The 24,558-nt window shown below is 55.0% G+C and overlaps 1 protein-coding gene across 2 annotated transcripts; it reads right to left on the bottom strand.

Moving 5' to 3' along the window:
• Positions 1-1,363: 1,363 nt before the first annotated feature.
• On the bottom strand, positions 1,364-8,012 carry NEURL3 (neuralized E3 ubiquitin protein ligase 3). Of its 2 annotated transcripts, XM_007118492.2 has the most exons (4): positions 7,970-8,012; positions 3,281-3,766; positions 2,234-2,305; positions 1,364-1,572 (listed from the first exon to the last, which is right to left on the bottom strand). In XM_007118492.2, the coding sequence occupies exons 1-4, from the start codon at positions 7,995-7,997 to the stop codon at positions 1,364-1,366; spliced, it is 795 nt and encodes a 264-aa protein (XP_007118554.1). In that variant the 5' UTR covers positions 7,998-8,012. The 2 variants fall into 2 exon arrangements, with proteins under 2 accessions (XP_007118554.1, XP_028352983.1); XM_028497182.1 differs by lacking the exon at positions 7,970-8,012 and having other exon boundaries at positions 3,281-3,830.
• Positions 8,013-24,558: the final 16,546 nt, after the last annotated feature.

Consider the following 24,558-nt stretch of genomic DNA (forward strand, 5'->3'; position numbering starts at 1 on the left):
AAAAAAGAAAAAGGAATCCAAACCTAACACTAAAGATAGTCATCAAATATCAAGAGAACAAAATAAGAAGAAAGGAAGAAAAAAGACCTACAAAAACAAACCCAAAACAATTAACAAAATGGCAATAAGAACACATATTGATAATTACCTTAAATGTAAATGGACTAAATTTACAATGAAAAGACATAGAGTAGCTGAGGGATACAAAAACAAGACCCACATGTGCTGCCTTACAAGAGACTTATTTCAGATACAGAAACACACACAGACTGAAAAGATACATGCACCCCAATGTTCACAGCAGCCTTATTTACAATTGTCAAGATATGGAAGCAACCTAAGTGTCCATCAACAGATGAATGGATAAAGAAGTCACCGTATACATATACAATGGAATACTACTCGGCCATAAAAAAGAATGATATTTTGCCATTTGCAGCAAAATGGATGTACTTGGAGGACATAATGCTAAGTGAAATAAGTCAGACAAAGAAAGACAAATACTGTATGATATCATTTATATACGGAATCTAAAAAAACCCAACAAATTAGTTAATGTAACAAAAAAGCAGACTCACAGAGAATAGACAACAAATTAGTGGTTACCAGTAGGGAGAGGGAATAGGGAGGGGCAATTTAGGGGTAGGAGATTAAGAGGTACAAACCATTAGGTACAAAATAAGCCACAAGGATATATTGTACAACAGGGGGAAGACAACCAATAGTTTTATAATAACTATAAATGGAGTATAACATTTAAAAATTGTGAACCTCTACATTGTACATCTATAACTTATTAATACTGTATAACAACTATACTTCGATTTAAAAAAATAAATAAATAAACGAAATTCCACCCAGATGCTCCCTGCATCTGGTTCAGGCTCCTCAATACCCCGGGGTGGGCAGGGCTTCACCAGACACGCGCAGGTACCTTAACTTCCTTAGCCATAAAACCAGGGATCAGGCTGCCCCCTCTCTACACAAAGCCCCTTCTCACTGGCACATGTGGGTTCCTGGGACTCCGGTGGACCGGGGATTGCTAGGTTCATGGTGGCTGAACCAGGTGACCAGCCAAAAGCCTTGGCATGCAAAAATGAACCTGGAGCTAGGCAGAAGGGTGAGAACCCCGCTGGCCCATTGCTGAGACACCTTCTCCAGCCAGACGCCCACCAGGGAGGTAGTTCCGGTGTGGGCAGAAAGGGGCACCTCCTTGGTCCACTGGCCCCCTCCTGCTGAGGAGGGGGAAGAGCCATTGCGGCTCTGACTCCATCTCTCCGCCACACCTGTTGCTAACCAGGCTTTCTGACTCTTCTCCAGAAAGAGGGCAGAGCTGCACCCCGTCCCTTGGCAGGGGCCAGGCTCAGAGCTGTGCACCTACACCAGGGCCCAGGGCAGGAGGGTCCCAAGCCGGGGCCACCGCCTCAATCTCCCAGCGACACACGGGGCATTTGGCCGTGTCCCTGAAGACCCGCCAGGCACAGCAGCTGCAGAAGTGTGTGTGGCCGCAGGGGACAAGGCAGGTGTTGGCAGCCTGGTGGAAGCAGATGGCACACTCCTCTCCTGCTGTGGCTGGGAAAGGGGACAACAGAGGTCAGGGGCAATTGGGGGCAAGGGGTGGGCAGCCCACTCATGATATAACCACAGGACAGAGAACTCTGCAGTCGGATTCTGAAGAATATTACCTTGTAAGAAAATGCTCACAATGTAATCGAGTGAAAAAAGCTGGGACGAAAACCATAAGGTACAAACATACATATCATAAGATTCCAATTTAGAAAAAAGGAAAACAAAGCACAAATAACTCCCCATATATAAGTCCACAAAATACTGGGAGGAAATCCACCTAACAGGTAATGCGAGGTTTGGGAGGTGTTTTTTTGTTTTTGTTTTTGTTTTACTTCCTTCTTTATCCTTTAATACGTAGTTTATTTCTGTTTGGCAAAGCTTTTACCATGAACGTGGATTGCCGTTTTAAAAGCAGACGGACAAAATAACATCTGTTCATGAATGTGCTCCAGTAACTTGTGAAGTTAGCCAATGTCCTAGAAGGCAGAGCTGTTAAATTGCTTTTAGGTTTCCAGGGGCGGAGCCAAATCTTTTTGGCCTAAAGCCCGTGGGAGACTTGATAGGACTTGGAAAGACTTAACTGATTTCCCAGGGCTGGGGCCTCCCCCAGCTCCCCTAGTGCTGGAGTCCTGGGGAGTCCCTGGGGCTCGGGGAAGCCACTCACCTTTGGGCTCAGGCAGAGGCTCACCACTGAAGACCCATGGCGTGGTGGGGGTGGGGGCGCTGACTGTAGGATCTAAGGCAGAAAGGGAAAGTCAGGGCCTGGGGAAAGCAAAGTCAGGGTGTCCTCGTTCCCTCCCACCTCCCCAGCCCCTGCCCCTAAAGCAAAGTGTCCATCCCCTTTCTTTTCTGGGTTGCAATGCTGGAGCTCCAAGCTGGTCACCCAGCCCTGTCCTGGCCGCCCCTTTCCCAGTTTAACCCAGCAGAGAATTTGTAGAACTGCAGGTTCCTCTTCCTAATCCACCCTTCCTTTAGACAGCTCCCCTCTGGCCTACTTCTGCTGCTTGAGTGGAGACCTTCAGCATTATTCACGGTCCCCAACCCAGATGTGCTTCCAAATCCCCCAGGAGGGAAAACAGGTGCTTGGGGCTCCCCTCCAGACCTACCAATTCAGGTGCTCCAGAGGTGAGGCTCCAGCAGCTGTGACAAGCAGTGCGAAAAACAAATGCGCGGGGGTGTCTGGAATGCTTGTGCACGCCCATGGAACACCAGCCCAGAATGCCAAAATTCCTTTTTATGAGTGTTCCTGTATCTCCTCCCTCTCCTGAAATCCTCTCTCCTTTCAGGTGGTCCTTGTTTCCCCACCCAGTGCCTGAACATCTCACCTCTGCCCCACAGACTGCCTTCTTGCTCACCTCTAACTCTCACACTTATGTTCCCTTTGTTGCCACCCTTGTCTCAGCAAACTCCTACTTAGACTGCAAAGCCTAGCCCCCAAATTTCTTCCTTTGTGAAAGAGGTCAGCCCTCTAACAGATGTTTGGGGTGCTGAGCACGTCTTCTCATTCTTCAGAGATAAGGCTGCCCTCCCTATGACTAGGTCTTGTCCCCAGCGCCCATCTTCATACCCTGACATGAGCTGATGGAAAAACTGGCCGCATATGAATGAAACAACAGTTCTCCCCGCGGCTCTGGATGCAGGTGAAGTACCGCCCGAGCCTCCACCTCCTCCCGCCCCGGGGAGGAGCGTGGGTCCCCACCCGTGGCCTCACCCAGCAGCTCGATGGCCTTGGTGGTTCCGTACACGTCCATCACGGCCCAGAGCGGGGCGCCCATGAGCACGCCCTTGCGCAGCAGGAGCCGGGGGCCCGCGTTAACCTGGGCGAAGAGCCGGCCCAGGCGGTTCACCCAGAAGCGCACCACGTCCCCGGTGAGCCCGCAGCCGTCGGGTAGCATGGCCGCCCACGTCGGGCTCTGCTGCTCCAGGTCCGGGCACACGAAGGGCGGCAGGCCGGGCGCGGTCAGCCGCTCGGGGTCCAGGCGCGTGAAGCCCACGCGGAGGCCGCCAACCCAGCCGCGCTCGTGACACAGCACGCGCAGCTCCACGCGCTCTCCGGGCCTCACCGGCCGCTGGCTGAACACGATGCCGCCATGGAACGTGGCGCGCCTGCGCGCTGTGCTCCGCTGCGCGTCCAGACGCACCTGCGCGCCCACGGCCTCGGCGTGGAAACGGAGCGCCTCTCGGGGCATCTCGGCGTCTGCGGGGGCGGGAGGTGTCAGTGCGGGGCGGGGCGGGCCGGACCCACGGGCTGCAAAGGCCATCACAACACCGCCCCCCCCCCCAGGAGAGGGGGCGTCTGCACCAACCCTCGCTCCCCGGTGCCACTGTCCCCGCTCTTCCCCCCCACCTCCCCCCTGACATTAGAACCAGTGAGGAGCCCGCTTTGCCTGTCAGGGATCTTAGTTCCCTCGTGAATCTCCCCAAGCCTCAGTTCCCCTCCCGTAGGGATGTAAAAATTAAAGGAACCGCAGTTCCTTTAATGGCAGTACCAGCTCTGGATACCTGGTAATGGCTATTATTGCCGTTAACTAGAAAGAGCAGGTTTTAGAACGGTAGACAGAATATGACCCTGGTTTTGACACATACACTTATACGTTTACTATATACATGTATATCTCATCTGTTTCTAGAAACAGCCTGAAAGGAAATGGGCTGACATGCTGTTTGTGGTCGTCTCTGGTCCTGGGTTTTCCTCTCTGCTTGTGTGACTTTCTGATTTTCCCCCAGAGAACCCGTGTAACTTGTGAAGCCCATGGCCCCCAAAGAGGGTGACTTTCTTGTCCTGGGAGAGAAGGTGCCTGGCAACTCCCAATCCAGTGAGGGGGCAAAGCCTGGAGAGGGGGAGTCGCAGGTCAGCCCCTCAGAATCGTCTGGGTAGGCTTTGAAATCAGGGGACTTCCTGACCTGACTCCACGTGGCAGCCCGGGAAGGGTAAGTTCCTTGCTGGGCAGCCCTTTCTCTCAGCCCCAGAGGCCTGGAGGAAGTTGGCGGAGCTTCCTGCCCCCAGAACGGCTCTTAGCTCCATAGGCTAAGAGCCTATCTCTCTTATCTCTCTCCCCATCCCCTCCTCCTCCCCTCCTGGCCCTGCTCTTTCTGGGTTGGAAGAGGGAAATAGAAAATTAAAAGAGGTGAATTCAGTCAAAACTTGAGTTAGGCAGTGGTTAAGAATCCGCCTGCCAATGCAGGGGACACGGGTTCGAGCCCTGGTCCGGGAAGATCCCACATGCCGCGGAGCACCTAAGCCCGTGCGCCACAACTACTGAGGCTGCGCTCTAGAGCCCGCAAGCCACAACCACTGAGGCCACATGCCACAACTACTGAAGCCTGCGCGCCTAGAGCCCGTGCTCCACAACAAGAGAAGCCACCACAATGAGAAGCCCGCGCACCATGACAGAGTAGCCCCCGCTCACCGCAACTAGAGAAAGCCCGCGCGCAGCAGCAAAGACCCGACGCGGCCAAAAAAAAAGAAAAACTTGAGCCAGCCCCCAGCCCCAAGGAGCAAGGCCCCTCCCTCCTGGCCCTCCTCTCTGACACCCACATGCCTGCAAGGTTCTAGCCCAGCACAAGGAGGGGAGGCTCCTTCTGGTCAGGCACAAGGGACACCCTTAAGGTCACAGTGAATCCATCCCTGACCTCCAAAGGCCAAAGACAAGCCTGGCACGGTTCCCTCACCCAACGTGTGAGGGACAAGCGCTCACCCTGGCTCGGGGGGCCTCTGAACCCACCCTGCTATCCAAGCTCACCCCTCCCTCTCCCTCACCGACGCCCCTGCCCATGCCTCCACCCCTTCCTGGAATGCCCTGGTCTCTCCCTCCCTTCCCAAAGGGTTGGCCCACCAACCCTTGCTCCTCCAGGCTGTGCACCAGCAAGGGAGGCCCAGAGAAGGCACAGATGGTGACCAGGAGCCAGAGTTGAGGGTCCTGGCATCAGGTGGACGTGTCCTTGCATCCACTCAAGTTGCTGGGGCAGCCGGGAGACCCCGTGGAGGGCAGTGAGGACCAACACCCGGATTCTAGCCGCGGCTCTGCTGCTGACCTAGGCAGGTCACTGCCCCTCTGGGTTTGGTCCCTTATCCACAGTGGGAATGATATGCCTGACAGCCCAGGCCTGGAGTCTCCAGGTACTTGTCTGGGGATCCTGAACGTGAGGACTTCAGAGCCCACCTGCACAGGCTTCGGGCTGGGAGCTGGGGGGCAGGTAGGGGCTCCTGATGTAATCAGCCGTAACCCACCCCGGAGGGTGGGGGCCGCCCCCCTCACTTGGCTGGGTCACCGCCTATCCCTGAGGTCGGGACTGGAGGGGAGCCCTGGAGTGGGCTCCGTGTGGGTGGTAAGCAGGACCCTAAGGCTCTCCACGCACCACCGCGTCCAACCCTGCCACCACGCGGCAAGGCCGAAAGGACCCCACCTGACCGCGGTGAGCAGCAGGGGCAGAGCTGGGGTTCAGACAGGGCTCACCTCAGCCTCACCCAGCGCAGCCCCTGCAGGGAAAGGGGCCCACCCTCGGGTCGGGGCGGCGGGAGACCCATCAGCCCCGCTCCGTGGCCCGAGACGGTACCCAGTGGAGATGACCCTGTCCCGGCCGACAGCTGACTCCCCTCCCTCGGCAAGGGGTCAGTGGATGGAGTCCCCCCCCCAGTCCCCCGCACAGCTGCCGTGGACAGGGGCTGACGCAGGCAGGATCGGCTCTGGGGACAGTGGGATGGGGGATGGGGGGAAGCAGAGGAGCCAGGGAAATCGGCCTGTGGGGGCCATGTCCTCATGTCACCAAGTAGAGGAGGGAGGCTGAGAGGACACAAGTGCTGCACAGGACACCAGGGGCCAGTGGACTGTGCTCCCTTCTCCCAGCCGCACAGGCCGAGGTTGAGTGGCACCGACAGCCACCCTTGTCCTGCCGGCCGGGCAGAGAGCCTACAAGACTGCATCTGCCCACGGGGCCCCTTCCTCTGCTTTGCATGGGGCTCTGCGCCTGCGTCTCCTTCCACTGGCCGGGCTGGCAGGGTTCCTCCCATTCTTTGACCCAGGCTACCCAGTCCCCCCTGCTCCTGGGCCGGGGAGAGGCAGAGGTGGGTACAGGCCAAGTGTGGCTCTCCAAGTAGGCCTGTCCCCAGCTGGCTGGGCAGGGGGTTCTGAGCACTTCATGCCCGTAGGTGGCTGTTCTTCTTATCAGCTGCATTTTCAGGCAGGATCCTGAGGCTCCATAAGCTGAGTTGCCCATGGAGGACCCTCCCCAGTTACGTCGCTTGACTCCTTCACTCCCCCACCGTGCGCTGGGCTTGGCAACAAGGACCCCCTGGGCTGCTGGGGCGCAGGGAACACAGTCATGGCCTTTTGGATGTCCCACCCGCTGGACAGGTGGATTCCAATCCGAGAATCTTTGCAGCAAGGCTCTTGGAATCTAAGTGACCTAGGGTCAGCCCCCCATGCAGCGCGGACCTCCCTGGACCTTCGTCATTGTCATCACCGCCCCTCCAGCCATCAAGCCTCTCCTGGCACCGGGCACCTACTAAGTGCCTTACAATCTCCCCACCACCCCACAGGGAAGCACTCTGAGGAAACGGAGCATGGGGAGGTGTTCGTGCAGCCAAAGTGAGGGATCCCGGGCCCAGCTCCTCATCCCGCACCCCTGCACCGCCCCCTTCATGGCACCATCATTGCCTGGAATCCAAACACAGTTGCCGCTGCACCAGCAGCATTGACAGTGGCGGCTTGGCCCTGCCCTTCCCCCAGGCTCAGGTGTCACCTGCTTCCTGGGAGGGAGCAGAGTCCAGGCTCTGGGAGCAGGAATGCGCGGTCTGGATCTCTGTTGGTAAAAGACACGGTTCTCCATCTCCTGCCCCGCACACTAAGGGAACGCTGTGGCCTCAGGTGAGGCTGGCAGAGAACCATGGTGCCTGGTGACCTTGTGGTTTGTGCTTCTGGCAGCTCTGTAACCGGCAAGGTGTGTTGCTTGGCCCCCAGCCTGCGGGTGAGGAAACTGAGGTCCCAGGGAGAAGTGACTCACCCAAGGTCCCACAGCTCCATGGGGCAGAGCTGGGACCCCTGGTCTCCCACCAGGCCCCCTACACTCTACCCTGTTCCCACCCCAGCCATTCTTCTCTCTGCACAACACGATCCGAAGGCAAATGGGTCGTGTGGGTCGTCGCATCACTGCAGGGATTCTGGACCCGAGTCACTCAGCCTCTCTTGGATTCTTGCAAGGAAAGGAAGTTCACTGCCTTGCTGCCTCCTAATAGCTCACTACCTAGGTCAGGCCAGCCTGTATCAGAAACTCCTCCTGAGCGATATTTACACTGATTATACCTCTACCTCCCGAGACTTCTTCCCCAGCCATAACACAGAGCACCCCCTCTGCTTCTTGCACTCCTGGTCCAGGGGCCAAGCTTGGGGCTCCCACTTACCAGCCTGGGAGCAGATCTGAGCCCCCATCAGCCTGGGGTCCTTGGACACTGGTCCCTGAGTCTGAAGAAGGCCAGTGGACAGGTTTCCAAAGGATTCAGCAGGTCCCCTTGTCAGGGGCCAGGATCATATCACACTGTTGATGGTTCATTAGAGATTGCAGTCACAGGTTGCCACATCCAGGGGATTTCCTGATGACTTCCTCTGGCCTGCAACAGGCCTGCTGCAGCTGGCTGGCCTGGAGGAAGCGGACACTGAGGAGATGGCCTGGGTAGGATTTGGCATAGATTTCTCTCTTACTTTTGGCCAGTTGCTCTCAACCCGGCTGTGCATTGTAACTGCCTGAGTCACGTTAATAAGTACCTGTCCCCAGAGACCTCGATCCCAGTGGCCTGGGGTGGGGCCCAGCACCGGCATGTCTAAAAAGCACCCCAGGGACTTCCCTGGTGGTCCAGTGGTTAAGACTCCGTGCTTCCACTGCAGGAGACACGGGTCCGATCCCTGGTCAGGGAACTAAGATCCCAGAAGCCGCGCAGCGTGGCCAAAAAGTAAAAAATAAAATATAAACAAAAAACAAACTCATAAAAATAAAAGCACCACGGATGATTCTAATGTACAGTCAGGGTAGCAATGATTCACTGCTACTGACCCCAGCATACAGGAGGCGCTTAATCAGTGTTGGTGAAGTGGACTGAATTGAATAAGCTGCATTCCAGGACCTGTGAAGTTGCCCCAGGCCCGGGTCTCCGGCAGAGAGGAGAGGGCCCAGCAACACGGAATGGGAGAGGTGTCGATGGCTCCTCAGCTTTGCTGGAGCTGGAATTCCACTTCCCAGAATCCCCCACGAAACGCAGAGTGTCCCGCAGGAGGTCACGCCCAAGGCCTTGCTCCCAGGGTGTTAGAGGTGGAAAAGAGGTCAGAGATCTTCTGCCCCTTCTGTGAGAGAAACGGAGGCTGGTGGCGGGAAAGTGGCTTTTGCTCCAACAGAGCGCTTCTCAGACTGCGATGTGCACATGAACCTAGCGCGGGGATCTTGTTCAGATGAAGATTGATTCAGAAGCTCTGGGGCACCTGGGGGATTCTGCTTTTCAAACAAGGTGGTTCTGCAGACCCCACTTTAGGTGACAAACCCTAGGTTAGTTTGGAGGCATGTGCGTACCCTGGCCCTTGACCTCCAGGCTAAGGCCCTCCCAAGACCCTGGATCAAGGCCATGATCAGTGACTACTCTGAACTCGGCTGAAGGGGTGGATATGCCCCATGCATGTCCCAGAAGGACACGGGGACGGATGGTGGTGCTGTTGACTGGGCTGGGGAGTTTGATTGGGGGCGCGTGGGGAAGGGTGGGTGTTTGGAGACCTGGATTCTGTCCCCTGTGTCAGTTTGCCCTGTCTTACCCTCCCTGGGCCCTGGTGTCCCCGTGTGTAAAATGGGAAGCCCGGATGAGCTGGTCTGTGGATCCCTTCCAGCCCCCATGTGCCGTGACTTTGGTCCTGGTGACCGTTGCTTGGCCCCAGTTGACTTCAGAAGGTGTTGCTGTGACCCTGGACCTTCTTTTCCACACCAAGCCCCCTGCCAGGCTCGCTAGAAACTGTCTTCCAAAGGTCAAAGGCAAACTGCTGAGAAGTCAACAGCCATCACAGTGAGTCCACGCTTGATGGTCCTGTTGGCCCAGCCTGAGGGATCCGGGCTCAGGGCCTCCCCTTGTCTCTGGGCAGCGCTGGAGCCAGAGAGCCTGCCTCTTCCCCCTCCCCCTCCCCCACCCGGTCTCCACCTGTAGGACTGGCTGCCTGCCTTGGGTGGGCTAGAGTCAACAGCATCTTGCTGATAAACCACATTCCCATCAAAGAGATAGTTATGGAGTCTTATCAGGGAAATCAGGCCTTGAGCTTCAGCCCAGCAGGAAAATTACTGGACAAGCTGCGGACATCAGGCTGCCCAGTGCCAGCAGGCTGAGGTGGTCAGGACCTCAGCTGGGTAGGCGTTCTAAGAACTGAAATCCAGGGGATGGGGATGCCCGGGGTGCCCCTCTCATCACACACTCCACCATTTATTTATTTAACAAACACTACTGTTCTAAGTCCAGTGCTGTATTGACTTGCTAATCCTCATGGCAACTTCTTGAAAAGGTTCTATTTTTTTTTTTTTTTTTTTTTTTTTTTTTGTGGTTCGCGGGCCTCACACTGCTGTGGTCTCTCCCGTTGCGGAGCACAGGCTCCGGACGCGCAGGCCCAGCGGCCACGGCTCACGGGCCCAGCCGCTCCGCGGCACGTGGGATCCTCCCAAACCGGGGCGCGAACCCGGTTCCCCTGCATCGGCAGGCGGACGCGCAACCACCGCGCCACCAGGGAAGCCCGAAAAGGTTCTATTTATTGTAGTCATCCTCATTTTATAAATGGGGAAACTGACACACAAAGAGGTGAAGCAACTTGCTCACAAATACAAGTGACAGACCAGGGCGTGGCCCAGGCTGTTTGGCTGGAGAGCGGGTGCCCTTCCCCGCCATGCTGTGCCGCCTCCACCATCCTCTTTCAGGCCACGGCTCCTCTGGGCATTTTAACGTCTTCCCCGTTCAACTGACACTAGTAGGGATAGTTGCTGACTGGTTGCCCGAGTGTGAGGCAGAGGCCATCCCACGATGGACACTGCAGCCTACTCTCCCTTCCAGGCCACCCGCCTGGCCGCAAGGCCTCTGCAAACTTTTGTTCCTGGAAGGCAATGACTGGCCCTCCAAGAGAAGGGCAGTCTCTGAGGCGCCCCCTGCTGGCTGTTTCCGGTACTGCAGGAGGCACGAGCCCGTGAGCCCTCAAAAATAGGATGGGCGCCCCCAGGGACCAGAGGTCAGAGGGCCTGAGGCTTCTGAGACCTCTGCCCTTCTTCCCCCCACCTTGAAGGTCCCCACAGTCCCTCCCTCCCCACCCAGGGTCCCCTCACTAGCAGTCAACCCTCAGTTTGCCCAGACCCCCATCATTACAAAGGTCTGTCCTACATGTCATCGCCTAAGATGCCTCAAGTGCTCTGAGAAGCTTCTGGACAGCTGCTTCAGCCTCCACCACACAGCCGAGGAAGCTGAGCTCTTGCCCAGGGTTCACGCCAGCCTGCAGTCAAGCGGAAGTGGGAAGCCAGTGGGAATCCAGACCAACCTGCGACCCCGCTAGGCAGCCCAGCCCCTGGTGTCTCCTGCCTTCAGGGCCCTGAGGCCCCTTGCCTGTGCTCAACTGTTCTCCGTCAAGCCCAAATTTCGGACGGCAGGGGGCTGCCAGGCCTGGAATCCAGCCCCTAGAACAATCAGGGCCGTGTGCACAGGAGGCGGTCAGCAAGGATTTCTCAGTGCCAAACAGTTCAGTGTGTCGCAGTTTCTTTCAAAATTGTCCATCATCTTACCTAACAACCCAGCAATTCCACTCCTGGGTGAATACCTGACTCTGATTTTGAGTGAGCTGATGATTGGTCCTGTGTCCACACTCCCTTGGAAAAACCCCCCGCCCTGGAAGCCAGACGGCTTGGCTAGCACTGCCACTTGGTGGAGAGAAATGGAACTGACCGTGGATCTAATACCCTGGAAAGAAATGGTTGGGACCACAGTGGCTCCCACCTGTGTCCCCCAGCAGTGGCTCTCTCTGCCCACTCGCTTCCTGCCAGTGAGCCCCCTAGAATTTCTGGGGGTCAACCAAATCCTCTTGGTCAATAGCTGGACCCGACCCAGAGGTCCAGAGGTCAGAGAGGGAGGCTAGGGTGTGCCCGCAAAGTAGCCAGCCCCGAGCTCGGCCTGTGCTCTTACGTCCACACACTTCTGCCCCGTGCAGATCTTCCTGGGCCCCGATTTTGCTACAGCTTCCACTGCCCTGGGCCCCCTGGCTCCTGCCGTGCCAGCACTAGAGCACCCTCCAGCCTGTGAGTGTGAAGCCTGCCGGAGAGGAGCCGGGGCGGGGGACAGGGGAGAGGAGGCACCGCTGCGAGGCCAGTGAGGCAGCTCAGAGGTGAGGGAAAGGGGGAGGGGAGACGCATGCCCTCTCCTCTTTTGGTTTGCTGTTTTCCTCCTCCCTGTGCCTACCTTGGGGCTGATAGGAGGCCTGAAGGGTGAGTGCTTAGCACAGGCAAAGGAACTGTCAGTAAATATCAGCTCTTACCATTGAAGGAGCAGTAAGGGTCTCCCCTTACTGGAGGGGACATCAGTGCCTTTCCTGGGGCCTTGCGAGTGCCCTACGGCCTTCCTGCTGCGGGGCAGGGCACCCAGAGCCCCGTGTGAGCTCGCTGGGGAGTGAGTCACCAGCACTGTGCATCTCCAGGGCCCTGAGGACCTCTGACCCAGCAGGGCCAGGGCAGCCCCTGGCTCGGCCAGATCTCCCTGGCAGGAGCGCCAGCAGCCCAAGCTGGTGGATTGGGAAGGGAGTTGTGTACGTGCCAGGACACAGCCGAGCAGGAGGGTGAGGGCCAGCCGTGGGCCCCACAGAGATGATTCTAAGGAGACCCAGCCCCATTTTGGAAAATAAAAAGACATAACAATTGCTGGCGCAGAGGGAGAAAGTCCAGCCAGCCATCATGAGCAGAGCAGTGGCCCACATACGTTTGCACGAGCCCAGCGTACAGCATGGGCAATGTCCGGCCAGGAGAAAAGGCCCGGCTTGGAGTCTGAGTAGACAGGGCCCGACCGCTCAGCCCAGAGATCCCCCCTTCCATTTAGAAGGCCAATCTAGCCCTTATCCCCAAAATGATCTCAGACAGAACTTTGGAGAAACCAACATGTCAGGGACAAGCACAGGAATAAAGGCCCTCAAAGGACATGGAGAGGGACGTCAGAGCCACGGGAGGTGCAAGGAGCGTGACATCCAGAAGCTAAGGATGGGCCAAGAGGGAGGAGCAGGAGGCTGCCAAGCTCAACCCAGGTGTCCGGCGGGGTGACAGCTGGAAAGAGGCCATTGGGTTTGTCGGGAAGGAGGTCAGTGGTTGGAGAGGAGGGGTGGAGGCAGAAGCCATGCACAGCTGCTGGAGACATGGATTCATATGTGTACCTGTATCTGATAGGCTGTGAGGGCAGCTGCCCGTGACCAGAGGCTCAGAATTGCTCAAGACTGAGGTTCATTTCCTTCCAAGTCCAAGTCTGGAGGGTGGGGCCTCCGCTCTGTGAAGCCATCATGGGCCAGGCCACTTCCAACTTTTGCTTATCCTCCCTGGGGTCCTGCTCCCTCTGCGTGGCCCAGAGTGCTTGCCCCATAGCCATGGGCCAGCAGCGGGAGGAAGGGGCCCAGGTAGGGCCCAGCTTGCTCCATCCCTTTTAGGGCACAGGCGGGAAGGTTCACACAACCCCTTACTTCAGCTCACCTCCCACTGGCCACAGCCAGCTACAGGGACTAGGAATATAGCCTTTATTCTGGACAGTTCTGTGCCCATCTGGGAATGGGGGCCAGCCATTATCCTAGGAGAGAAGGAGAGAATGGATGTTGGAGGGGGAGGGGCAATCACAGGGTGCAGGGAAAAGGGGGAGGCAGCCAGGGGGAGAGCTGAAGGGAAGAGAGAGCTTTGAGCATGGAACGCCTGCGAGCACGGGTGCAGAGGTGGGACCCCAGATGTCTGGCACCAGAGTGGTCTCCGGCCTATTCTGCCTCCCTAGGGGCCTCTCCACCCTCCCCTTGAGCTTTCAGATGCAGGATAAGAACTGACCCATCCCCCGGGGATGAAGGGGTTAACAGCAGGGTGTCTCTGCCCTCGCTGGGCTGTGCACCCATTGACTTCTGCTGCCTCTTCAGCTTCCGGATTATGTGTGAAAACATGCTCGAGGGAAGGAAGACAGGTCCTCGAATTCTGTCTTGTGGGTCTAGCTCGTCCTGAGGGTTGATTTTGAGCGTGGGGTGGGGGGCTTTTTGGTAACGACTGCAGACAAGTGCTCCGGGCATCACCCTGCACTTCATTCTCTCCATCTGTGAGAGGACACGCGTCCCTCGTGTGCGGCCTTACCAGGAACTTCGTTAACTCATTGAGTCCTGCAGTGGGACAGTCAGCAGACCTTCCCAGGGTCCTGTGCTAAGTACACAGGATAGCTTAGTGCCATCACAGAGTTGGGTCTCTGCCACCACTGGCCGTGTGACCTGGGTGCGTTTCAGATGGGGAAACTGAGGCTCAAGCTTGAGTAGCTAGTAGAGGTTACACCGGAACTGACTCCAAAGTTCTCCACCACTTTAATAATTCTAAAATAAAGATAACTAGTCACCTGAGTAAATGTCCCAAAGGCATTTGAAAAATGTGCAAAAGTTCAGTACATGGAGGGACTTCCCTGGTGGTCCAGTGGTTAGGGCTCCGCGCTTCCACTGCAGGGGGCCCAGGTTCCATCCCTGGTCAGGGAACATACTTTTCATATTGTTATCTCCCTAAACTGCGAGTGTTTATTATACCTATTTTTAATTCTCTATTTAGGAACTTCTCTGACAGTCCAGTGGTTAGGACTCTGTGCTTCCACTGCAGGGGGCCCAGGTTCCATCCCTGGTCAGGGAACTAAGATCCTGCATGATGCACTGTGTGGCCAAAAAAAAAAAAAAAAAAAAAAAACAACCAAAAGAATGACACTTTCAAAAGTAGAAATGTATACAATAAATTCTACTATCAGGTGAAATATTAAAAAAAAAAAAAAAAAGCTCACTACATCTTCTTGGCACCATGTATTTTTTTAACCATATTTCCTTGTTCTCAGGTCTGTTCCGGATAGATGGGATGGCTAAACCTTAGGCTTCTGGATAAGCAAGGTGTCGCCTCTTCGGATGAAGCCTGTGTTTGTGGGGCCCATCTGTGAGCTCCCCCAGGCCTCACCCAGTGGGCTGTGCTACTCAGAGCTGAGGGAAAACTCCTGAGCCCTCTCTTTAGGTCCAGAGAGGAACCCAGTGCCTCCCCTCAAAGACTCCAGGGATCCCACGGAGAGGTTAACAAAGCACCCTCCCCCTCCCCCCAGTTCTTGCCCATTGCCTCCTTCTGCTGAATCCTCCTCCCCTGTCTCCTTTCCTGTGGAGGTTTTCTTCCCTGTAGCCCAGCACACCCCAGATAGGCTCTTTTTCTTTGATTTTACTCAGGTATCACTGACCCAGGCATTTGTGAGCGACTTGAAGGAGGTGGTCACCGGGTGCGAGACGGGGGAGCGGGGATTTACAGCACTGCTTGCACAAAGAACAAAGTTAAATCAAAGCCCAATCTAACAGTATTTTCACGGTCCTGTTTCTGCCCCTGGGATGTCTCACCGTTCCTACTTTACAAGCCTCGACCTCCCTTCATACACCAGGCCTTTCCACCCGCTCCCACACCTGGCGGCCTGTGGGATCTTAGCTCCCTGACCAGGGATCGAACCCATGCCCCCTGCAGTGGAAGCGCGGAGCTCTAACCACTGGACTGCCAGGGACGTCCCTACCCCCAGGCCCTTTATTCTTCCCCTCTCCTCACCCTGCCGTCTCTGTTTATTTCTCACGCAGAGATGTTCAGCTCTCCCTCTGAACCGATACTCTCCCCAGGACCAGTTTTTCAGGCCCCCAAACCCCCCCATCAGGTGCTCCGCCACACACCAAGACCACTGCTTTCAGGTTCTGGCAACACCACGGACGGAAACAACACTGAGGAAACACGGAGAAATTCAGAATAGACGTTCGAACCACAGGAGAATTTGAAAAACGTGTGGGGAGACACCCCAGTATTGAGTGTACAGAGAGGACTGGGTGTCAAGATTGAGCTTTGACCCTGGCCACACAGGGTCAAGAGGTATGGCCTTAAGAAGAAAAGGAACTGTGGGACTTCCCTGGTGGCTCAGTGGTTAAGAATCTGCCTGCCAATTCAGGGGACACGGGTTCGAGCCCTGGTCCAGGAAGATCCCACACGCCGTGAAGCAACTAAGCCCGTGCACCACAACTACGGAGCCCGCGTGCCACAACTACTGAAGCCCGTGTGCCTAGAGCCCATGCTCTGCAACGAGAGAGGCCACCGCAATGAGAAGCCTGCTCACCACAATGAAGAGTAGCCCCCGCTCACCGCAACTAGAGAAAGCCCGCGCCCAGCAACATAGACCCAACGCAGCCAAAAATTAATTGATTTTTTTTAAAAAAAAAAAGAAGAAGAAAAGGAACTGGGACCGCTATATAAGTTAGAACCCTGGAAAGGCTGCCTATCAGGGAAGAATCTACTCAACAACCTAGGCAATGGACAGTGAATCTGGTTTTGCCTTATGGCTCTGGGCGGGAGAAAAGATTCCTGGGAAAGATCAGAGCTGAAAACCCAAACTATCCATGGAGGTGGCATCCAAACTTACACTCTCCATGGGGCGAAGAATTCCCAAGCTGAAAAATTTACACAAAAATACTCCCCTGATGAGCCCTTGGAGCAGTTGGCATGAAAAAATACAAAACAGACCTCTGAGGCCAGCCCAGGACACACAGGACTCCCACAGAGCAAAACAATCCCACTGAAGAGGCGCTCACAAACACCAATTAAATTAAACAAAGAAACTATCTACCATGAAAGAGAGTCAGCAGTACAGCAAATAGGAAAATCATCTCTGAGAACTTGGGGTTAACAGGACAAGCTGAAAGAGATCAAATCGGTATGTTAAAAATTAAAAATGTAAAGGAAGGAATAAAAATGACAGTGAAAGAGCAGGATACTATGAAAAAGATTTGAAAAGGATGAAACAGATTTGAAAAGGAAGCAAGGAAATGAAAGACATAGACGTTGAATTTGTAAACAGATTGGACAGGCAAACCAGCAGATTAGACATAGTCGAATTGACTGGAAGGCAAATCTGAGAAAATTAATCAGAATGCAACACTCTGGCAAAGGATTAGAACATTTGAAAGAAAGGTTGAGACATAGATGATAAAATGATATGGTTCAATATACAACAAATAGAAGTTGCAGAAGAAAAAATCAGAATGAATGGGACAGGAATAATATTTGCAATATTCAAAGCAAAAATGGATGAAAATTTTCTAGAATGGAAAAAAAGGCATGAATCTTCAGATTGAAGAGGCACACCGAGTCCTAGGCAGGATAAATAAACGTCAGTCCACATAGGAGAAAAGGGAACCCTCCTGCACTGTTGGTGGGAATGTGAATTGGTGCAGCCACTATAGAAAACAATATGGAGGTTCCTCAAAAAATTAAGAATAGGGCTACCATACGATCCAGCTCTTCCTCTTCTGGGTTTTTATCCAGAGAAAACGAAAACACTAATTCCAAAAGATATATGACCCCCATGTTCACTGTGGCATGAATTACAATAGCCAAGATATGGAAACAACCCAAGTGCCCATCAATGGATGAATAAAGATGTGGTTTATGTATACAATGGAATATTACTCAGCCATAAAAAAGATGAAATCTTGCCATTTGCGACACACGGATGACCTCGAGGATCTTATGCTAAGTGAAATAAGTCAGATAGAGAAAGACAAATACTGTATGATTTCAATCCTATGTGGAATCTAAAAACAAACAAACAAAAACAAATTAAATGAATAAACCAAACCAAACAAAAACAAACATGTAGATACATAGGACAGAGTAGTGTTTACCAGAGGGGAAGTGGGGCGGGGGAAGCCAGGGGCAGGTGAAATGGGTAAAGGGGTCAACTGTATGGTGACAGCTGGAAACTAATCTTTTGCTGGTGAGCCGCCTACAGGGTAAACAGAAGCTGAAATCTACATCGCCATCGGGTGGGCGGCGTGGAGCGAGAAGTGGAGAGACGGGGACAGACTGAGCTGGAGGGGGACCCTGGAGGGACTGAGCACCGATGAGGATTAGAGAAAGCCTTTGTCCCCAGCCCAGAAACCAAAGCCTACAGTGTTCCGCCCTGGGTCTGGAAGACCCTGCCCGCCCCAGGGCCCGATGCAGCTCTGCCCAGCCCTGAGAAGAGGGCAGGCTGTCAGCCTAGAGACCCCACGAGGCTGACTTCTCACACATTAATCTCACTATCTTCACGTCAACACCAAGAAGTAAGTGTTCCTATTTTACAGATGAGGAGAGTGAGGCCCAGAGGCGGAGTGGCATGCCCAAGGCCACACGGTAAGGGGCAGGGCTGGCAGCTGCTCTGACCCTGAGCTCATTCTTTTCTTCAAAGGTGGGCGCCATGCCTCCTACTCACGGCACCAGCAGCCTCCTTGGCCTCATCCCGAGGGGGTAAGTGGCTGGAGCAGTAGGGGTCAGACCAGAGAGCAGAGGGCCCGGCAGGGTGGGGTGCCTGGTGGCCACCCTCCCTGTCTATGGCTGCCTCCTTCCCCTCCACAGATGGCAAGAGCGATTCTATGGAGCTCGGGCTCCTGTAGGCTCCCCACTTCAGGGAAGCCCCCTTAACTCCTCAATCTGACGGCCAGTCAGAAAACACTTCCCAGAAGGCACCCGGCCAAGAAGGAGACCTGGACCTCCCCAAACACCCCCAGCACGCCCTACACTCACTGGGAACACACAGCCCTCCCGGGGCCTTCACCCCAGAGCTTCCTTCCTTCTCAGCGGTCAGCCAGGGCCCCCCATTCCCTGACTCTTTCCCAGCTGGCCCTCAGCAAGGGGGTGGGTCCTGGGTCGTGTGCAGGGAGGATGGGAGAGGATGGGGGTGAGACGGCATGACGGGAAGGCTGAGCCTCAGCCCTGCACTCTATCTGTGGACCCTTTCCCAGATAAAGACAGCATTCAGGCTCCCAACAGACCGAGAGTCCTTGGTTCGTTGCAGGCAGCCCTGACTGCACTGGCTTTTATGAGAAAGCGGCCAATCATAAGAAAACCATCTCCTTGGGAGGACTTAGTTGGGACAGAAACGGCAGATTGATGCCAGTTCTGGCCAATCGCCACATCAACATGTACAGAATGCACAATGTATTCCAAACCGTAATCCTAAATACCTGCAAAGAGCCTCAGCCGACCAGCCGCTCCTTTGACTCACTAAGAACAATAACAACAGTGAGGGCGGCTCCATTGCTCGAGCACGTGCTCGTCTTTCTAGCGCCTTTCACAGCCTAGAGAGGCAGCACTGGGTGCATTTTACAGATAAGGAAACTGAGGTTACTGAGGTTAGGTAACTTGACCAAGGTCACATATTTAGAAAGTGGTGGAACTTTTCAAAATACTCAGTTGGGGAAATGCTCATCATTTGTAGAAAAAATTTCAACAAGGCATAAGAACACAGGTTTCCAGTTAACCCTCAGTTACCCAGAAAAGTCATTTCCCCTACACACACGCCTGTGTGTGTCTGCACGCACTTAAATTGTCTGATTCATAGAGTTCTTGATGAACAGGCCAGACCGCAGGGGGGAAAATGTACAGAAACCAGCATCTATATTCTCTGAGTTCAGTCGTGTGCTTGGAGATCCCCAGGTAAAAGGTAACAAAACATACCTCATTCAAAGCAACTGTCAGGGAAAGGATAGGAAGCCTGGACCATCAGGGGCACAAGCATCCATCTGGGTCCCCCCTCCAACCCCTTGCTCTCACAGGTGGCTGACCCGGGGGTGATGGGCCACCTACCTGCGCTCACCGCAAGTCTGAAGGAAAAGCAGGAGACTGGTGGATACAGGCAGAGCTCAGCCACCAATCTGCTGTGTGGCCTTTCTGGAGCTTAGTTTTCCCATGTGTAAAATCATGAGTCAGCAAACTTTTTATGAAAAGGGCCAGAGAGTGAATATTCGGGGCTTTAGATCTCAGTCACATGTTCTTCATTTTTGTTTGTTTTTTGTTTTTGTACAACCCCTTAAAAATAGAAAACCCTATAAAAATGGAACAAGGCCAGAGAGGCTTCCCAGAATGTACCAGAAGAAGGCAGAACCACCTCTGCTCCCCACCATGGCAACTCCAAGTTCTCACTCAGCCCCTTGAAATGGAGATGCTCCCAGCTTTTTCTTGGCAGCCAGGGCTCTCTTCGCCCCTCTGGATTAACAGATATTCCCCTGCTCTCAAGCACTGATGAAAAACAAAAACCAGCCAAGTCTTCTGTAAAACGGAGGCCTCATCCGGGGGTTGGCCATACTCAAATCCCTCTGGGGGATAACAAAACTGACAAAGCCCAGTGACAAATGGCCTCAGAGTGGGGAGGCCATCCAGGGGCTGAGGGAACCACAGAGCGTCCACCCGACGGCGGAGGGGCACCTGCTACTCAGGCCCCATCAGGGCACTGTGGCTGGTGCGGCGGATCTAGAATTTTATACAGTACTTCCCCACCCCGGCCCCCGCTTTTTTTTTTTTTTCCATGTTGACAATTAGATCAAAAACAAAACAAAACAAAAACTGGGGAGTCTTGAGATAAAACTCCTCTGGGCCTTATTGCCTGAGTCTTCCACATGCACCTAATCGGCCAGCCCCTCCCCAAACGAAAGAGAAACCTCAGGGAGTTATATGATGACCCCAGAACCCTGTCCTTTGGGAGACTCCCCTGTCCCGAGGGCTCTTGGAAGTGGGAGTATTCACAGGAAGTGATCCCTGAGGTCTCTTCTCTCCTCCCTCCACAAGGCTTCCTGGACTGGGGGCAGCCCCGGCCCTGCAGCTGGCAGACAGCCTGGTATTCTTGGTCACCCCTGATCTCCACTTCCTTTTCATGGGGTTAGAGTTAATCTGAAACAGTGACCGCTAAACACAGAGGAAGGACGCTCCCAGGCACGGAGGTGGGCCCGACAGTTGATGCGGGAGCATGTTGGACGTGTGGATGTGTGCACGTGTATGTCTCCACCGCTGGCCAGAGCACGATGTTCTAAAGGGGAGCTGCAGGAACCCCAGACTTTCCCACAACACAGCAACCACAGGGAGGTAGTGCCAGGTTCATGCCAGGTGTTCTGATGGGTCAGTGGCCATGCTGACCCCGCCCTGCCAGCCCTGCCCATGAGCCTGTGTGTGTTGGGGGGTGGGGGGGAATCTGTGTCCTCCTCACATGCTCAGCTGATCCTGCATGACCCTGACCTTGGACGTGTTCTGTGCTTGTCCTTGTGTGCTGTGTGCACCAGCCAGGCCCTCTATGCCACAGTCGTCTTGCGGTCTACAGGGCTCTTCCTCAGAAGGCCAGCTGGCCCTGCCTGGGAGCTCACGACGGTCCTGCTTACCGGGCGACTTTTGTGCTGAGTCGGCGAGCTGGGCTGAGGCAGCAGTGCAGCAGAGGCCAGGCCAGGTGTTCTGGGTGGCCCAGGAAGATGAACCATCAGCATCTCCTTTCCACACCTGTCCTGAGGTCAGAACGAACTTGGGTCCAACAGGGTCTCTGAGTCAGAGAGTTTCTGTGACTGCAAAGGCTGAGGAGGCTGAGGTGGAAGGGTCAGAATCCAGTGGGCCCCCCCTAACCCACTCCCCGCTGGGAGTCCGGCCTGAAAAAACAATGATTAGCTACTACGTATAGATCAACGTTTCTCTCCCTGTTAATGTCAGTTCAAAAAACCTTGTTAATTTGGGCCTCACTGTGTCCACTAGGATGCTGGCCAGAGGGCAAGCCCTGCTGAGCTAAGGGGCCTGGCAGTGAAATCGAGGGGAGGGGGCCAGTGTCGGGGATTTTGAACCTACTTGAGGGGTTCTTTTCAAGTTGGTTTCAAGCAGGTGTCTAGGATGCGAAGCCAGGTGTGTTCTAAGAGGAGACAGAGGTCCCACGAGTGTCAATATGAAACTCCCAGAAATTTTTCTGAAAAGCTTCACATCTCTGCCCCCAGGAGGGTGTGCAAGGATTTGCGAGCTGGTGGAGAGGGAAAAGTAGAAGGAACAGGGGGTGCAGATGTACAGAGGCTTGAGGGACTTCTTGAACGACCTGAGAAGGGCCTACTGGGGCAGGAGAGGAAGGCCTCACTCACCTCTGACAGAGAGCCCCAATCATCTGGGCCCCAAGGAGGGTTGGGGAGGGTCCTGGGGACCCGGCAGAGCCTGTGGGGCTGGAGGAAGCACCCTCCCCTCAGTCCGCCCTTTCTGCCTTTAGCCCCCCGGTCCCTTTTCTGGGGAAAAGAGGAACTACTTGGGGGCCCGGGGCTTTCAGCGAAGCCCGAGGGGCCAGCGATGCGCCGGGTCTGCAGCTCCCTGCCTGGCAAACATTGGGACCCCAGAGAAATACTGGCGGCCTTGGCTAGCCGAATTGTTCTTTCGGTTTGAACCAGCTCCCCCTTTTGACTCAGATCCGGCTGAGCAAGGAAAGCGCTTTCCAAAACCCCCGCCCGTCTCCCCTGGCTCAGTGCACCCGGGGGGAGGGTGGCCGGGCCGCGCCGCGGGTCCGCTCGGGCAGCGCTCCCCGCCCCGGTACCCGGCTCGGCTCCCCGGGACGGCGCCCCCACCCCCCGCGGACCCCGCAGTCCCCGCGCCCGTGTGGAGCGGCGCCGAGGGCGGGCACGGCGGGGGCGCTCGCTTCCCGGAGCAGGCGAGGCAGCTCTCCCGCATCGGTGAGGACCCGCGCGCGGGCCTGGTTGGAAAGAGAAAGCTGCCCGTCACTTCCCCAAAGCACGTGCTTAAGGCACCAAAATAGAAAAAGAAAAATGCTTGGAAAGAATTCGATATTTCCAAGCGAGCATCGAAATCACCGTTCCGGGAAAAGCCAGTCTTGTGGGACTTTCTTATACTAACCGAACCATTCAGAGTTGTTTTTACTTCAAATTCCGCGAGCGGGTGGGCATCGTGATCCTTGTAGGGTTTAGCCTTCAGGCCTCCGTGCCTCACCAGCGCACCCTAATATTTTCGAGCCCCCATTTCAGATGCTGGGGTCACAGGGCTGCCCAGCTGTTATTTTGCAGTTTCTAGCACAGCAGGCCACTAGGAGTTCTGCTTAATGCTCCTGCCTCTGACTCACAAGTAAGGAAGGGATTTCTGAGCTGTTTCAAAACTTAACCAGAATATTAGGGGTTTCAGGCAGCCCTTGTTTATTTAAAAAAAAAAAAAAAAAAGCCCCAAAGCCAACAAAATATGACACATTGACATATAGAAACAGAAGGAGGGAAGCTGGGGTAGGTGGGGAAGGAACACCCTGTCTACTACCTTGGAGCGGGACCTGGATCCCAGGTTTCCTGTGCCCCTCACCCAGCCCTGGCTCACCCCATGCCTTCTGCTTTGTCCCAGGCTGTGGATAAGAGCTAATATTTATGGAGATCTTCCTTCCACCAGGCACAGTTCTAAGCTCTTTATAAGAAATAACTCATCCAGTGCACATAACTGCACTAGCAGGTGTGCGGGCTTTTATTATGCCATGCCCATTTTATAGATGAGAAAACTGAGCATGAAGAACTTAACTGATTTCGGGCACTCAAGTCTTCGTATGGAGAATGCCCATCACTTTCCCCACTCCACGGAGGAGTCAGATCCCTCTCAGCCACAAGGAGGCCTCACTCACCAGAGTGAGGCTAGTGGGTGCCTGGAACCTCCCTCTTGCAGATTTCTGTGGGTCAGGGTCTGGGAGACTCTGAGTCCCCTAGACGATTGAGCAGGAGGTGCCCAGAGTGGAGTCCAAGGCCCCAGATCCTACTCGCGGCCCCACTGAGGGTCCAGCAGCAGCAGGGATACCCAGTGTAGGGGGCTCTGATCCCAGCTGCCAGCCTGGGGTCGGAGGGATGGCATGACCACCAGACCTGTAGAGCTACCCGGCCCGGGGGCTCCAGAAAGACGGGAACATGTGTTACCTCAAGGCCAAAATATCACAGACTATCCTGCCTTTGAAAATTAGGGGGCTTCCCTGGTGGCGCAGTGGTTGAGAGTCCGCCTGCCGATGCAGGGGACACGGGTTCGTGCCCCGGTCCGGGAAGATCCCACATGCCGCGGAGCGGCTGGGCCCGTGAGCCGTGGCCGCTGGGCCTGCGCGTCCGAAGCCTGTGCCCCGCAACGGGAGAGGCCACAGCAGTGAGAGGCCCGCGTACCGCAAAAAAAAAAAAAAAAAAAAGAAAATTAGGAAGTGCTGCCCTGGGGAAGGGCTGGATGGTACATGGTGATGTGAGGAAGGCAGTGCGAGGAGGTGGGAATGGATATACTGCCCCTTCCTCTTCCCTTCTTCTCCTGCGTGTCCTTCATCCCCCTTCTATGGACCTCCACTGAGCACCCACTATGTGCCCGCCCTCTGCGTCCTCTCACTTCCTCCTCTTCCTTCCCAATTCCTTTATTCACCGGCTTTAGGATCTCCTGAACCTACTGCGGGAGCTCAGGCAAGTCTCTTCCATCCCTGAACATGGGTCTGCTCTCCGGAAGAGCAGAGGCCTGGGGCTGTGGCCCTGCCAACAGCATGGTGCTGGCTGATAGGAAGGACCACTCCTCACTGGGGATAGGCGCTCAGTAGATGCTGGCCAGTCACATAATGGCATGGGACTGACCACGGGAGCCTCACTGTGGCAAATGTCAAGCAGAGGTGTATGCTGGGAGCGCTGGGACACAGAGGGGGTGCGGCTGTGTGCTTTGGAGGGAGCCTTGAAGGATGAGCAGAGGTTCGTTCTCTAGGTGGATAAGGTGGGAACTCCCAAGCCAGCGAAGGGCACTTGGTGTCGGGAACAGAGCTTGGGACATGGGGAGGACAGTCCTCCCAGTGTGACCGTATTGTCAGATTTGGCAGGGAGGGGTGGACGCCAAGCTACCACCATGCCCAGGAGCTGTCCTTACCCCAGGTCGACGCCCAGGGAAACCACCTACATGCAGCCCTCTCCCTTCAAA

This window comes from Physeter macrocephalus, chromosome 12 (assembly GCF_002837175.3).
Source record: "Physeter macrocephalus isolate SW-GA chromosome 12, ASM283717v5, whole genome shotgun sequence".
Taxonomy (NCBI): domain Eukaryota; kingdom Metazoa; phylum Chordata; class Mammalia; order Artiodactyla; family Physeteridae; genus Physeter; species Physeter macrocephalus.